The sequence below is a fragment of the Bison bison genome, unplaced genomic scaffold, assembly GCF_000754665.1.
Source record: "Bison bison bison isolate TAMUID 2011002044 unplaced genomic scaffold, Bison_UMD1.0 scf7180017864244, whole genome shotgun sequence".
Taxonomy (NCBI): domain Eukaryota; kingdom Metazoa; phylum Chordata; class Mammalia; order Artiodactyla; family Bovidae; genus Bison; species Bison bison.
The window spans coordinates 3011154-3029067 of NW_011494816.1; the positions used below are offsets into that span (position 1 = coordinate 3011154).

A 17914-nucleotide genomic window follows, 5' to 3' on the forward strand; every position below is an offset into this window, starting at 1 on the left:
TTTGAAAACAATCATTATTATGATTCTATAAAGTAAGGAGAAAGAGATTATCTTTGTTGAAGAAGCTGAGGTTCAGAGAAGAAATGTCACCAGTGGTAGTCAGTCATGCCTACCTTTCTCAATACATGCTGTCCTCTCTCCTGAGAATACCCTTCTCTTCCTCTCATCTATCAAATTCCTACCAATACTACAAGAGCCAGGACACATGTCCACTGCTCCATGAAGCTGTTCCTCATATCCCAAAATACAACTGATACAATCACATGACATTCTCTAAACAGTTCTATTACAATCATCCACTGTATAATTTTTACTTGTTTAGATGGCCGTCTCCCTCTCAAGACTACAAATTCAAGGAAAGTTAGTAGTTCTCAAATGCTTTTTGTCTAAGATCCACATAAGTGGGGCAAAAAAACCTCATAGCCTATCCATCCCTCCTGGTTCCCAAGTTCCAACGCAAAACCATATTAACAATATCACTACAAGGGAATTTTACCGACATTTGCTTCACCAAGAAAAATGGATGTTTCCTATTCAAGTTACAAAACACTGTCGAAGTCTAAATCTGGAAACTTTTATGTCAAAAGTTCTTTTAGTACAAATATATATATAACCACACACTAGATTAAGTCAATGATAATTTACAATTAAGATACAAAACTAGTAACAATAAAAAAAAGTACCATCATCTCAATACAACAATGCTGAAGCATTGAGTACAAATCTCCTTTCCAAATTACGGGAATTACAATAAGCTACATTTGTACATATGTCGTAGGAGATTTGCAACACTTCTAAGTATCATACAGAAGAACAGACTTCTTCCTAAGGAGTCTTTGAGGAATCACATGCTGATACTCATTAGCTCTTCCTAATCTTCTCATGGCTTTCTTTTAATCTTCCTAATTTTTTAAAATTTTCTTCCTTATATTCTCCATTCTTGACATATTTAGTCATCTATGCAATATTCAGCTAGAGGCATACTCAGTCACTTTCCCATGACTTAGTTACATAATTTGTTGGTTGGTTTGTTTTCTATAGGTAAAAGCTTCACTCTGTTACTATGTCACCAGGGTCAGGGCAAAGAAGCATTTCAGCTTTCTGAGCAGTGGTCTACCCATTTCTAGCAAGTGGGGAGGTGGGGGACACTGGGGATTGACTACATATTGCAACTGTAGTCTACTGCTGGAGGAGACTGGGGCTTCCACTGTTGCTGGAGTGATAAAAAATGAAGTCCTCATCGATCAGGCATCCTTTATACTTAGGGCCTAAAGTTCCAAAAAATGCATCAGATAACTTATTTGTTGAATGAATTAGTAAGTTACTAGATGACATCTCAGAATTAATATATTTCTCAAGAAACTACTTCAGGAAACATCTGATACAAAAAAATAGTAAGACTGCCTTAATTCCTCAAGACAGACCTTGTGGATTTCAAAACTATTAAATAATGAGGTCTCTCTTTTGGTTAATTAATTAAAAGGAAAAATATACTTTATGGATGATACCAGGAACAGTATCTTAACAGTAAAAAAAATCAAATTCACATCCTTTATTATCATTTGATATCTATAATAACCTTATGAAGTAAAAGGAAAAATATTACAAATTTCATTTCACAGTTAAGGAAGCTGAGGCACAAAAATGAAATGATGTTTCCAGAGACCCTGTGCTTAACAGGAAGAATACTCGACCTTGATTTGAATTCAGTAGTGTTACACTGCAAATTATTTAGCTTTTCTGATCCTCTGTCCTATCCTTTGCAGAATGGGGATAATATTAGTACTTATCTCATGGTGCTATTGTCAGGGTGAAGTGAGAAACTGCTTTTAAAGCCCCCAGCACAATGTCTGGCAGTGTAATTACTCAGTAAATGTTCCCTTCCTACTTAATACCATGATCTTGCATAAGTTATATAAGTTCAAGTTTCAGGCACATAAGGCAGAAAGTTCATGACTGTAAATTCTCGAGAGAGACTATTCCCATCCAGAGACCATGTCAAGACAAGTAAGCTCCTTTGTTTCCCTACACCATGAGACAGATATTTTTTAGTCTATGTTTTCACCAATGGTGTGATGTTAGGTGTTAGGGTCCTGGCTTTATGCAGTTGTCTCGGTTATGATTCATGAATCAGATTCAAGATCTTACCTCCTACCTGAAAAGTTCCTAGGACTAATAGAGCCTCCAATAGAAGGCAAAGCCTCTGATACTGGTTTTTTCCACATCCCCGGATGATTTTTTCCTAAAGATTGGACCAATAACCAGGTGACTACAAAGATCACAAACTTGACAATTTCAGTATTAGAAATAAATGTTTTACTGACGTCTCTCTGAGGGACTATGTAATAAATACTGTGGTGAAAAGTGTGGGTTTGGAAGTCAGCCTGCCTGGATTAAAATGCCAGCTCTACCACTTACAAAACGATGTAACTTTAGGCATGAGTACTTAATCTCCCTGTACCTCAGTTTCCTGATCTATAAAAGCACACAATAACAGTACCTACATCACAGGATTATTGCCATAAATAAATTTTAGGTGTAAGACACTTAGAACAGTGACTCAGTTCAGTTCAGTTGCTCAGTTGTGTCAGATTCTCTGCGACCCCATGAACCACAGCACGCCAGGCCTCCCTGTCCATCACCAACTCCCAGAGTCCACCCAAACCCACGACCATTGTGTCGGTGATGCCATCCAGCCATCTCATCCTGTTGTCCCCTTCTCCTCCTGCCCTCAATCCCTCCCAGCATCAGGGTCTTTTCAAATGAGTCAGCTTTCCGCATGAGGTGGCCAAAGTATTGGAGTTTCAGCTTCAACATCAGTCCCTCCAATGAACACCAAGGACTGATCTCCTTTAGGATGGACTGGATGGATCTCCTTGCAGTCCAAGGAACTTTTCAAGAGTCTTCTCCAACACTACAGTTCAAAAGCATCAAGTTCTGGCATATATTAAATGCTCAGTGTGTGTGTGTGTTAGTCAATCAGTCGTGTCCAATTCTATGTGATCCCATGTAGCCTGCCAGGATCCTATGTCCATGAAATGCTCCAGGCAAGAATACTGGTGGGCTGCCATTTCCTTCTCCAGGGGATCTTCTCGACCCAGGGATTGAACCTGGGTCTCCCACACTGCAGGCAGATTCTTTACCATCTGAGCCACCAAGGGAGCCATAAATGCTCAATAATTGTTAGCTATTACTATACAATGTAAACTCCATAAAACGAACACTATTTTTGTTCACTGCTATATTCCCAGAGCCAACAAGAATGTCTAACAGATAGGCACTAAATGTTTATTGAATGAGTAAATGAACAGTCAACACAAATTTATTGTTAGGTGTGTTTAAAGTATTTATTTGCCCCTAGAGAAAGAGACCATATGTTCAGAGAGAAATATGAAGTCCCAAGTCTAGCAATAAAATTAAACAATGGGATTGAAAAGCACACAGTGTCATTGGACTTCATGGATATAAGACACTTCAAGATACTGAAACAATCTTTGACTCCTTGTTTTAGTAGTACTCCATGGGATATCTCTTTTTAGTTTATGGAGTTTTCCCCTCCTTGCGGTAGTAGTAAAGGTACAGGTATATTATACTCAAGGGTACAGATATTTTCAATTATTTGGCATGGACTGAGGGGAGTTATTTTCTTTTTTAAAAAATACCAACTAGGGAATTCCCTGGCAGTCCAGTGGTTAGGACTCCATGCTTCCACTGCAAGGGACATGGGTTCGATCCCTGGTCACATGCCGTGCAGTATGGCCAGAAAAAAAACAAGCAAAAACGACCAACTACTCTTCAGAGATCCCTAGACACCAAATAAAGTTGCAGGTATGACCAACCTAGACAGCATATTAAAAAGCAGAGACATTACTTTGTCAACAAAGGTCTGTCTAGTCAAGGCTATGATTTTTCCAGCGGTCATGTATGGATGTGAGAGTTGGACTATAAACAAAGCTGAGCACCGAAGAATGGATGCTTTTGAACTGTGGTGTTGGAGAAGACTCTTGAGAGTCCCTTGGACTGCAAGGAGATCCAACCAGTCCATCCTAAAGGAAATCAGTCCTGAATAGTCATCACAAGGACTGATGTTGAAGCTGAAACTCCAATACTTTGGCCACCTGATGCAAAGAGCTAACTCATTTGAAAAGACCCTGATGCTGGGAAAGATTGAGGACAGGAGGGGAAGGGGACGACAGGGGATGGGATGGTTGGATGGCATCACCGATTCAATGGACATGAGTTTGGGTAAACTCCAGGAGTTGATGATGGACAGGGAGGCCTGGCGTGCTGCGGTTCATTGGGTCGCAAAGAGTCAGACACGACTGAGCGACTGAGCTGAAATGAGCTAAAGGCAACCTTCTTGCATGTACCACTTCAAGGCTTGGCCAGTGTGGCAAAGGGCTCTGTGTTAAAGGGCAAGAAGCTAGATTTCTATCTACAAAAGATCAAGGCTTGCAAAGGTAAATAAATCCCCTTCTCTTCCATCTTAGCTCATGTAATAAAGCTATTCCATGAAACAATACGAAAATTCAGATCAGCAGTCACTTAGCAGACGAGCAGATCATAGCAATCACTAACTCAAAGAGATACTTTAGCATTATTTTCCTCTTAACTACTAGCATTAGTTTTGAAATATAATATGGTAAACAGAGAAGCTGGGTTAATAATGGAAAGAGCACTGGGCTTGCAGTCAGTCCCAGCTCTGCTATTTAGTAGCTGTGTGACCTTAGGTAAAAAAATTAACTTCTCAGTTTTCCTGTCTGCTAAACCTCTATCTTGACTACCTCACAAAATGGCACTGAGGAATAAATGGGATGTGTATGAAAATGCCTTTAAAATACTAACATACTATGGAAATATTAACATAATTGAAAGAAGGGTTTCCGCTGTGAAAAGTTGTATAGTATATTAATGGAGGTAAGAGCTCAGGTTCACCCGAAATTAAAACCTATTAAAGCAGTCTGCCACTACAGGTAATAGAATGTACCTACTTTACTAAAATATTTACCTTTAACATGCTAGAATCTTCCTACAGTTTTTAACAGGTGTAAAAGGTCAGAGAGAGAGGATTTAATACAACCTTTTCACCTTAGAGATTTAAAATTGGAGGCACATCAAGATGAAATGACTTGCCAAAGGTTACAAGGCCTATGGAAAGAAAATAACTGATATTACATAACCAAGAGCACTGAAACTTTTTTTAAAATGCCCTTAGAAAAGGAGACTATGACATTGAACATGCATTAAGATGCTTTTGAGAGCTAAGCAAAGTGTTCATACAAGGGAGAACTGGAGATCGGAAAAAAGAAAAAAAATCTTTATATAGAGTTAACAAAATATTTAATTTAACCACCCCTCTACATTTACAAGTAACTGATTCTTTACTATCTGTATTTAAATATTCTATTCTTTTGAAAGGGTACCTCCACAAATTATAGACAAATAATTTGCAAATGTTTATACAAAGGGATAGTGCTTTGCAATTCATCTCAAAATCATCTGGCTTCTTCCCCAGCTCTTCCTGATGAACTCTCAAAAGAAATGTTTATCCCGGGTGAAAACTACTACTTATGCTAGTAAGAGAAACTATCTGATCCAAAATTTCTTACCCATCAAAACTCTTTTTCCCTCCTCAGAGGACCTGTACAAAGTGTTCATCTATTTCCCCCTTTTTCATGACTCACATCTCAGTAAACATTCACCTTATGCAATTCTCTACAGAGTACTCACATTCTTTCAGTCTCAGGAATTATGCCAACTGTTTAAGACATGAAGCTGAAAAAAACACAATACTGTACTTACCCACAGAACGCTCATAATCTGGAGAGACAGCCAGCCTCACTAAAAATACTAACACCATACAGTAATTTCCATACCCAAAGCACATATAATGTACAAGGAAGGCATAGGAAGAGGAGGAGCCCAAGGCTACCTGAGGGCAAATGAAGGCTTCACAGAGGGAGGGCTTAAAGGGAACCTGAAAGTTAGTCAAGCAGACAGCGTTCCAGGCTAAAGGAAGAGTCTAAGCAAAACTAAAGGCATGATAAACAGTATGTGTGCTCAGTATGCCTGAACATAAAATGCAAGGACTTTTTCTCATGAAATGATTAGTGCATTAAAGAATTAGACCTTAAGAATCCTCGTATACTGCGCAGAACTATTTGCTGGACTCCCACTATGTGATTTACGCTGCCAAGTACACAGGATACAGATATTTGTAGACCCACTGCTGGCCACAGGTACAGTTGCTACCTGTGTTGTGCAGTACAATCTGAGTGGCCGCAGCAGCCCTGTAAGACCACTGTAAACCAGTGGGCCCTAAACTCTAGTTTCTTATGTGGAATGAAGAATCCACAAATTCACATGCATACCAAGGATGCTCTGTACACAATAATATCTTGAAATGTACACTTTCAATGCCCAACAGATGCTACTAGAATAATGATTCCCACCAGCCTCTGGGGCTTTTCCCCCTAATTACTGTGTTCTAAAAGTATATTCCTGTCATGTGTCTCAAGCTTTTCAACATGAAAAAGGTATCTAAATGCTAAAGACAGAATGCCACCAACATCTGACACTCTACAAATGCTCTGCAGAAAGTGATTTGGCAAGACAGATCAAGAACCATAAGATTATACACACTCTTTGACCGATTTTCTCTCAATATTAAATTACTCTTAAAATGGAAACAATAGTACAAATATTTTAAATGCATGAATTCAGTTTAGATTCTGAAAATCTGAGTCCAGGGAAGGTGTTTGAAATAGCACAGACTTAGGGGTCAGACAAACCTGTGCTTGAATCCTGTTCAGTCACTTATTTGGTATATGACCATAATTGCCTGATTTCTCTAAGTCTCAGTTTTCTTAACTGTGCCATGAGAAAACATCACAACCGCATGGAATTGTGAAGATTAATTAGTACATCATCTGATACTGTGTGCTCACTAAATGTGTGAGATCATGCTCTCTAAATAAATGTCCCAGCATTCAAGAACTTTGTCTTAACATTTTCCTCTATTAATTACTAGCATTAAAAGTATCTTTTATTCCACCTCAAATAATGACTATTTCTGCTATTTATTCATTGTGTGTTTTTAAGGGTTAGCTTTAGAATCTATGAAAAAAGTAGTGTTCCAGCCAAAATTTCCTAATTCAAGGATGACTCAATCATTAAATTCAACATTGATATTTTGCTTTGCATTTTTTTAAGTTTTAATTGAAGTATAGTTGATTTACAGTGGTGTACCAATCTCTGCCGTACAGCAAGGTGACTCAGTTATACACAAATAGACACTGATTTGTGTATTTTTTTTTACCATATCATAAAAAAATTACTTAAAATATTCTCCTTTGAAAATAGAATAGTTTGAAAGTATCCAAAAATTGATCTACTGAACATGTGTGAATTAGTGGAAATTAGGAAACTGGCTCATCATATTACAGACACTCAATTGTTACACACTGAACAACACAGGAATTTTAAATTATTTTTATTCTTATAATGAATTGTTGGTAAAAGAAAGACAGGAAACCTAAGTTGTGATGACAAAATAGGAGTAAATGAGTGCATTTATCTTATCAGGACTCTTAAATGGTACATCAAGATATTTCAGTATTTTTAAGTATTAAAAAAAGAAATGTGATGATAATTCTATCCAATTTGGATTTTCAATATTAGAAGTAAACTAACCATACTTCCTGATGGCTCAGATGGTAAAGAATCCGTCTACAATGTGGAAGACCCAGGTTCGATCCCTGGGTCAGGCAGATCCCCTGGAGAAGGAAATGGCAATCTATCCCAGTATTCTTGCCGGGAGAATCTCATGGATAGAGGAGCCTGGAGAGCTACAGTCCATGGGGTTGCAAAGAGTCGGACACAACTAAGTGACTAGCATTACTGCAATATCCATACTTCCAATGTTTTATTTGTGGAGACAAGCTTGAAAGCAGCAGCCTGGAAGCATTCTTTTTATTTTGTCATTTAGAAAAAAAATAGAAAAATTAGAAAAACCTACTAATTTTTACTTATCCACCGCTCAGAGTAATGAAAATCAAAACAAAAATAAGCAAATAGGACCTAATTAAACTTAAAAGCTTTTGCACAACCAAGGAAACCAAAAGCAAAACAAAATAACTGACAAAGGATTAACCTCCAAAATATACAAAGAGCTCATGCAGCTCAATATTAAAAAAAAAAAAATCAAACAATCTAATCAAAAAACAGATGGAAGATCTAAACATACACGTCTCCAAACAAGACACACAGATGGCCAAAAAGCACATGAAAAGATGTTCAACATCGCTAATTATTAGAGAAATGGAAATCAAAACCACGATGAGGTATCATCTCACACCAATCAGAAGAGCCATCATCAAAAAATCTACAAACAGTAAATGGTGGAAAGGGTGTGGAGAAAAGAAAAACCCTCCTACACTGTTGGTGGGAATGTAAATTGGTACAGTCATAGAAAACAGACTGGAGGTTCCTTAAAAAACTAAAAATAGTGTTGCCATATAACCCAACAATCTCACTCTTTGGCATATATCCGGAGAAAACTATAATTCAAAAAGGTACACGCACCACAATGTTCACTGCAGCGCTATTTACAATAGCCAGAACATGGAAGCAACCTAAGTGTCCATGGACAGATGAATAAAGAAGATATTTTTATATCTTTATATGTACAATACACATACAATATGTATTATACATATACAAAGCAATATTACTCAACCATAAAAAAATAACTAAATAATGCCATTTGCAGCAACCTGGCTGGACCTAGAGATTGTCATACTGAGTGAAATAAGCCAGACAGAGAAGGACAAATTTCATATGATAGCGCTCAAGTAATCTTAAAAAATGGTATACATGAACTTCTTTATAAAACAGAAATAGAGTCACAGATACTGAGAACAATCTGATGGTTGCCATCAGGGAAAGGGAGAGGGGTAAATTAGGAGATTAGGATTGACATATGCACTGCTGCTGCTAAATCGCTTCAGTCGTGTCTGACTCTGTGCGACCCCACAGACGGCAGCCCACCAGGCTCCCCCGTCCCTGGGATTTTCCAGGCAAGAACACTGGAGTGGGTTGCCATTTCCTTCTCCAATGACATATGCACACTACTATAAAAAAAAGTTAACTAATAGGGACCTACTGTATAACACAGGGAACTATATAGGAAAGGAATCTAAAGGAGAGTGGATATATGTGTATGTATAACTTTGCTGTACAGCAGAAACTAACAATATTGTAAATCAACTATAGTCAAATAAAAATTAATTTTTAAAAAAAGACCTACTGATTGTTAAAGTACAAAAAAGCAAGAATTCCTAATTTAAGGTTAAAAGTCAGTTCTTATGTATTTTTTAAAATTAATTAATTTTTATTTTTGAATATGTGGGTCTTTGTTGCTGCAAGGGCTTTTATTTTTCTCTAGTTGCAGCAAGCAGGGGCTACTCTCTAGTTGCCAGTGCGTAGGCGTCTCATTGCCGTGGCTTCTCTTGCGCAGAGTACAGGCTCTAGGGCCTGTGGGCTTCGGTGTTGCAGCTTCCCGGCTTTGGAGCACAGCCGTAACAGTTGTGGTGCACGGGCTTAGCTGCTCTGCGGCATGTGGGATCTTCCAGGACCAGGGAATGAACCCGTCGGCAGGCATTTCCCCACATACAACATGCCTCCTTCGTTTCAGCTTCTGTGCTCAAGTCAGTCCCTTTGCCAAGAAGCTTTCCTTCTCAAACTCTTATCCAATAAACCCTCAAAAGGTAAAACTCCAACTGAAATGGTCTTTCTCACCAAAGTCTACCTGACTTTCTGATCCTTCCCAAAGTCAGCCATCCATTCAACAAACATTTATTAAGCACATGTTATACATCAGGAGCTATTTAGGTGTTAAAGACACAATATGAGACACAAAACAGGTCTTATACACAGTCATGTTCAGTAAATAGCAGCTATTAATGCTGCTGCCTAACCATATCATTTGAAATAATTCCACACACAAATATATTTAATTTTATACCTTACTCTGATTTATTTCTTCTTAGCATTTACAACTATTCTCATAATATATTTGTTTATTGTCTTTTTTTTTTAAACCACTTTAACCACAATGCCTAGAACATCACCTGGCCCTTAGAAGCTAGTCAAGTCACTTCTGTATCAATGATTTTTATAGTCTGAAGGCAGAGACAGATATTAACTGAAAAATCATAGCAAGAAATATAAAATTACAATTGATGTGTATTCTATCAAAGAGACTTACAAAACGCAAGTGTGTGACTTCACAGTGTTTTTGTTTTGTTTTGATGAGTAGGCAGGGGAGTTGGGGTTTCCCTGACTTTCTTGAGCTGAGAACTCCAGGATACGCAGTTAAGCAGGCAAGAGACAGTACTAGGTCATTTACATATGCTATTCCTTCTAAACAGGTTTTCTGCAACACAACTCAACTCCTGTCATTCAGTCCCTTAGGTTTCTCCTAAAAGTAAGACCCTCTGGGAAGCCATCCCTAACTTTCCCATATCATGATCCTGCCACTTTTCCTTTTTTAGCACTCTTCACATTTATAATTACTCTTTTTGCTTGATGCTATACTGTCCACAGACAAAACAAACAAAAAAGCAGAGACCACATCCGTTTTATTACTTGCAATATCTTCAATGTCACCAGTCAATGGCAGTCCAAAAACTGTTAAATGAATAAAAAGGACTACATCTTAAACCAGTGGTTCTCAAAAATATAGCTTATAGATCAGGAACACCAGCATGACATGGTACTTGTTAGAAATGCAAACTCTCAGGTCCTACTCCAGACCTAATAAATCAAACTCTAGAAGTGGCAGACCACAAGCCCTCCAGGTAATTCTGATTCATGATAAAATTTGAGAACCCATCTTAGACACATCAACTATTCAAAACACAACCTAACAATGAACATTTTGAAAAATGTCAAACACAAAGCTTTATAATAATATTTGATTCTATTTATTGAGTGCCTGTTACACCTATTACACAAGGAAATTTTTTTTTAAATAGCCTCTACAAATAATTTTTAGCTCATAACAAGCTAAACTTTTGCCTTCTCTTCCACTCTCCCATACATAAATACTTTTACACTGTGTGTATGTATTTTAACAAGGAAAAATCCAGTTAGTTGGAGACAAAGTCTAAACCATAACCATGTCTAATATATCTAATTCTAGTCTCATTCCTGCATTCTTCATGCCACATAAAAGTAATCCTACTACCTACAATACATCCTCATTATGTGAATCCTATTCACATTCACAACATTCTTCCCCTACCCAAAATGATCTATATGAGCCCTATTCACTTTTCAAGCCCAGCTCAAATGGAACACTTGGATCCTAAACCCCCAAAAAGGAGTTTATCACTTCTCTCTCTGTACTCATACATTCACTCTCTGTGGGAAAGCTAACATTTTCAAAAATCTAGCCACTTGGTGTATTTGTTGGGACCAGCTCTTTATTCTGAAAAGGTCCCATCTTAATAAATTTCCTTTCTGCACCAAAAACAAGAATCTCAAACTCACTCTTTCTGAGTAGTCCACTAGTTTTCTCAAATTTCAGTTCAAGATCACATTTGTCAGATAGGAAAAATGAGACCATAAAGTGAAATCATTTCAAGCACCTACTTGGCCTGGGCACTGGGAATAACAGGAGTAAGGCAGAGTAACTGTGTAGAACTCACATTTCAGGGGAAGAAACAGATTAACATACAATAGCTGTGTGATGGGTTGTGAATGTGAAGGGTTGTTGTGCAGGCAGACACTGGAGAATGACCACCTAAAAATGCAGAGTCAGTGAGTTAGACAAAGTTCACAAATTCAGTAACTTTGAACCACTCTTCAAAAAACAGGGAAAAAAACAGAAACTGACTATCCTCCTAGGAGAACATAATTACCAGGACTTTGTTTTTATTAGAATGTCTTATTCCTCCCAGAGACCGAAATTTAGATTGCTGTATATGCTGGAGCAACGGATTAATCAAATGAACTGCAAACCATGTGTAACCCAACTCAATGAAAGACCCACTGAAGCTTCAAACAGGAAGGAGAGAGAAAATCTGCAAATGTAAGGCTCTCCCAACTAAAAGCAGAGAGGGTAAAATAAATGAAGATAATAGAGGTACTAAGGAGACTGTCACAAACTGACTGCCCAGCTGATTTTCCATCTCCAGATGCCCTGGTCTCAGTCTCCAAACAAAAACAAACCATTTGTTCTGAGTAACAAAAAAAGCCTGTAAATAAATATTTTTATTTTCCCAAACTATACTTTCACATTAAAAGATGCTCAAAATAACTATTCGATTTAAAACATTTTAAGTTACTTCTATCAAAAAGCTAGATATCTCATAAGGCCATAGTATGCATGTCGGCCCGCATCCCACGTCTCACTCCGCCGCTCCAAACACATTATCACTCAGTTTTTGCAAAGACATTAGGTAATCAGGCTTGCAAGCTCTCTCCAATCTACTCCCTTCCCTCGACAAAGAAGAAAAGGAAGAAGAAAGCCTCCGGCTCCCTATCTGCCCGCCCAACAGCTCCTGGGAAGCAACCGCCCTCAAATTGTTCCTGCTTAGACCCTTGAATCCCGTAGAAGGAAATGGGGACAGCTGTGAGAGCGCGGAAGAGAGGACATCCAATAAGGGGGAAAGGAAATGTGGATGGTGGAGGACGAAGGGGAGAAAGGATACGGAGAGGAGATAAAATGATGAAAGGGGCAAGTAGCGAAGAAAAGGAGCAGGAGCAAAAAAGAGGGAGGAAACCGAAGGAAGGTGTAGAGATCCCAAAAGAGAGAACAAGGCAAAACCATAGAGGAGAAAAGGAAGGTCGGATTAAAGGACGAGGAGGGGGAGGCAAAGGGGAACGCTAAAGAGGCTGTCACTGGGGGGTGATTTAAAAAAAGGGGGAATGGCACCGAGTGGAGAGAGATGCAGGGGGGGTTGGGGGGGGGTGTTACCCCAGCAGGTGGCCGGGGCACAAGGGAAAGAAGGAGCGGATCAGTCAGGGGTAGGTAACAAGAAAGGGAGGTAAAGGCAGGAGCAGACGGGGCATCAGAGTTGGGGAGGGCAGGCCCGCGGGGGCCAGGGTGGCGGGCGGCCGCGGGTCAGGCAGGCCTCGCTCTCTCACCATGGCTGCGCCGGCCTGGTCCTCGGGCATGCAGCCTCTGTCCTGGGTTCCGCGGCGGGCCGGGCCTAAGCCCGCCCCCAGGCTGAGCCTGCGCGGGGGCTCCAGGAGGCTCCGACGAGCGGCGGCTCCGGGCTGGGCCCAGGCCTCGGCCTCCTGGCCTCAGAAGCTGGAAGTGCAGCAGCCGCAGCCGCAGCCCAACCCGGAGCTCAGACTCCGCCCCCAAGGCCCCGCCCTCGCCCGCGAGCCCACGATTGGCCCCGCCTCCGCTCTCTCTGCGCAGTCTCGGCGGAGGAGTCCCGACAAAAGCTCCTGCACAGCTTTGGTTCTGTGGCTTTTCGTTCTCCCAGGCTTTTAAGGGAGCTGTACTTGCTCAAATAACCAGAGCTTTAAAAATAAAACTCCTGTTAGGAGACTAGAGCAGTCACTCGTTTCGGTAACCTACAGATCGCTGTGCTTCTGGTTCATTGTCATTAATTACCATTATCATAATTCTTGATCATTTCAGTTACTTTAGATTATACCTCCAATGCCCTAACTTCTCATGGTTCTCTCCACTAGGGTCCACCCTTGCCTCAGCTTTTCATTTCCCTGCTCATACTTTTGTTCTTATTTCCAATAACTGTAGCTCAGTTCAGTTCTGTCGCTCAGTCCTGTCCCACTCTTGGCGACCCCGTGAACTGCAGCACGCTAGGCCTCCAGGAGTTTACTCAAACTCATGTCCGTTGAGTCCACGATCGCATCCAACCATCTCATCCTCCCGCCTTCAATCTTTCCCAGCATCAGGGTCTTTTCAAATGAGTCAGCTCTTCGCTTCAGGTGGCCAAAGTATTGGAGTTTCAGCTTCAGCATCAGTCTTTCCAATGACTATTCAGGACTGATTTCCTTTAGGATGGACTGGTTGGATCTCCTTGTAGTCCAAGGGACATTCAAGAGTCTTGTCCAACACCACAGTTCAAAAGCATCTTAAGTTCTTAAGTGCTCAGCTTTCTTAATTACCATCTATTTGCCATGAAGTGATGGAACCAGATGCCATGCTCTTCGTTTTCTGAATGTTGAGTTTTAAGCCAACTTTTTCACTCTCCTCTTTCACTTTCACCAAGAGGCTCTTTAGTTCTTCTTTTCGTTCTGCAATAAGGGTGGTGTCATCTGCATATCTGAGGTTATTGATATTTCTCCCTGCAATCTTGATTCCAGCTTGTGCTGAAATCTATTAATATAATCTCAGTTTTAATCACCAACTCTCCCACCTCAACCTCCTTCCTTTCTAGCTCACTTCTAATACCAGCTCCAAAATTGATCATGTCCACCAAGACTCAGAATCCACTGTCCTAATACATTTTTCACTGTTCTTTACACTATCCTATATCCTCATTTCCCTTCATGAACAGCTTAGCTTCTATGTCCATTATGAAAATATTTCCTAGGTATTCACCTTCATTTCTCTAATTCTTTCTGTCCCTTGTACTCACCTGAGGAAACTTTAATCCTAAACCTGCAGCAAAATGGGGTAGAGTGGAGAAAAATCTGAAATCATACTGACTGACCTCCACGTACAATTCTATATCATTATTGTCAAATAAGCCCTTAATGCTTGGCTTTCCTACTACATTTATCCAGTTCCATCACTCCCCCTCCCCACTGGGTGACTATGTCAAATAACTCTCTTGAAACTTCCAAGGCTTCTCACTTGTCTGATGATTTCATTTCCAATTTACTGTGAAAATGAAGCAAGCAAAAGAAAATATCTCTAGGTTCCCACCAGTGCCATGACCTCCAACCTATTTATACCTTTGCTTATGCTCCTGACTGTGCTGTTATACTCTGCCTTCCTTTGCTTAATGGCACCCCACTCCAGTACTCTTGCCTGGAGAATCCCATGGACAGAGGAGCCTGGAAGGCTGCAGTCCATGGGGTTGCTAGGAGTCGGACACGACTGAATGACTTCACTTTCACTTTTCACTTTCCTGCATTGGAGAAGGAAATGGCAACCCACTCCAGTGTTCTTGTCTGGAGAATCCCAGGGACGGGGGAGCCTGGTGGGCTGCCGTCTATGGGGTCGCACAGAGTCAGACACAACTGAAGTGACTTAGCAGCAGCAGCAGCAGCATTTACCTTTTAGCTAAGGTCAAACCCTCCTCAATTATTCTCACACTATCTGTGCAAAAAGACTTGTCCCCCCCCCCCCCAATTAGCCATAAACCTATATTTTTATAAAATGTGATAAAAATTAATTGCTAGAAAAATTAAATTTTAAAAATAGACATACAAAAATGCAAGCCCAGGTAAGTTTTTTTAACCCTCCCAACCATTATTAGAGTTCAGTGGCATTAAATACCTCACATTATTGTGCTACCATAACCATCATCTACCTCCAGAGTTCTTGTCATCCTGCAAAACCGAAACTCTGTACTCTTTAAACAATAACTCTTCATTTCCTCCTCACCTCGGATCATAACAACCACCAGGTTACTTTCTATCTCTAAAAATTTGGCCACTCCAGGTCAGAGTTTTTTGTTGCTGTTATTAGATCCAATAGACATAAAATTTCTGTCAAATTGTTATAAAAATTTCTAAATATTTACTCTCAATTTCTGTCACAAACTGGTGACAAACTTTTGGGGGCCATCACTAGTGTGCAGATCACACTTTGAGTAGGACAGTGCTACTGTGCTGCTGTTTCACTTTCTTTAAGTCATCTATCCAGCAGTTCTCCTCATCATGGTTTTTCTTTCCCATTGACTTACCAAAATAAATTTATTTCTTCCATCTTAAAACAAAAACCCTCTTGACTGGGCTTAACCCTCCAACCATTACCCCATTTCTCTGCTGTTTTTCACAGCAAAATGTCTCACAAAGGTGGCCAGTACTATACTGTCTTCATTTCCCTTCTCCCATCTCCTATGGGACCCTGTACAGTTGAGCTTTCACCTCCACCACTCCACCGAAATGCTCGTCAAGAGACACCAGTGACATCCATTTACTCACAAAAATCAATGGTCATTGTTACTTTACATGCCAAGAGCAGTAGACTTAGCTAATCAATTCCTCCTCCTTGCCCACATGACACTCCATTCCCTTGGTTCTTCTTCTGCCTTACTGGCTTCTCTTCATCTCTCCACGTTTCTCTGACTTCTAAATACTGCAGTGTTCCAGGGCTCAATACTTTGACCTCTTACCTTTTCCATTTATACTCACTTCTTGATAATCATATCCTATCACATTTTTTAAAAATACAGTCTAAGTAGTGATAAACCCCCAAAGGACACCTCCATTTCCAGACCTCTTTTCTGAATTTCAGACTTATACATCCAACTGCTGACTTGTAAACATCCCCCTTTGTATGTCTAATAGATTTTTATTATTCCTAGTAGCCATTCAGTATGGTTCTTCTCAAGTCTACTGGCCATGCATAAACCAATAAATAGAAAAGGGAGGGATTTCCGTGGTGGTCCAGTGGATAAGACTCCGAGCTCCCAGTGCAGGGGGCCTGGATTCGATACCTGGTCAGGGAACTAGATCCCGCATGCTGAAACTAAGACAGAGCAGCCAAGTAAATAAATAAATATTTTTAAAAAGAAAAAAGGCCACTAGTATTAGCTTAGACCAATAATGATTTATTGTCTGAGTTCGAGCTGAAGATCACCTTCCCTGAGGACCCAATTTTAAATATATTTAAAATATATCAATGATTTTAAAAGGGAAAGAAAAGAAACCAATGGTAGTGGTGGAAAATCACCATAAAAAAATCAGGACTCTGCCATCAACGAAGAATGGAGCCACAATTGACCTCTATTCAATGAAATAGAACAGAAAGTCCAAAAGTACATCCAAATATACTTGATAATTTTGTATGATAAAGGTAAAATTTCAAGTCAGTTAAAAAAAAAAAAAGCGGCAGTATTTTTGGTGTTACAATAAATGGACAGCCATTTAGAAAAATTTAACTTGGACCTACACCTCACTATTCAAGAGAAACTTAAAATATATCAACGACTTTAAAAAGGAAAAAAAAGAAATCAAAATGTTTTTGAAGGGACCATGGCAGTTTTTATAATCTCAAAGTGAGGACTATCTTTTAAAGTACAAAACAAAATGTAGATGCTATAAAAGATGGATAAATACAGCTATGTGGAAATAAAAATTATTTGTAATGCAAAAACCACCATAAGAAGAGTGAGATGAAAATGACTATATATAAATATATATATATGTATTTGCAGTTTATATCATAAGAAAATGGGTGATTGTCATATTTATATAAAAAGATTAAATCTATAAGAACCAAAATCCAAGAGGAAAAAGTGCAAAGACATGAACCAATAGTCACAGAAAAAGAGATATTAATAGCAATGGCTCTTAAATGCTCACTCTTGCCCAGGATAAGAGAAATGCAAATTAGAATGTTTTTGAAATATTATTTTTCACCTATCAGATTGACAAGGATCTAGAAGACTCTTAAGACTGTGTGGTGGTGGTAGTGGTGGTTTTAACAGGTACTCTCATATTTTGTTGGTGGGAGTGTAAATTCAAACAATTTTTATGGAGGACAGTTCAGTAGTGGTATTTTTAAAAAATATTTATTTATATGTTTGGCGACTCCAGGTCTCAGTTGCGGATGCAGAATCTTTACTGGCAGTGTGTGGAACCCAGTTCCCTCAACCAGGGATCGAACCAGGGCCCCCTGCATTGGGAGCACGGAGTGTTAGCCACTGGTCCACCAGGGAAGTCCCTTGTTGGCATTATTTATCAAATTTTTAAATTA

General features: G+C 39.5%; 1 protein-coding gene across 1 annotated transcript in view; it reads right to left on the bottom strand.

The window, feature by feature from the left end:
• ZYG11B (zyg-11 family member B, cell cycle regulator) overlaps positions 1 to 13343 on the bottom strand; it is a 73434-nt gene extending 60091 nt beyond the window's left edge. Inside the window, exon 1 of the mRNA XM_010847167.1 lies at positions 13153 to 13343. Within this exon, the coding sequence (XP_010845469.1) occupies positions 13153 to 13182 (30 nt within the window). The 5' untranslated portion in view covers positions 13183 to 13343. The remainder of the gene's footprint in view (positions 1 to 13152) is intronic.
• Positions 13344 to 17914: the final 4571 nt, after the last annotated feature.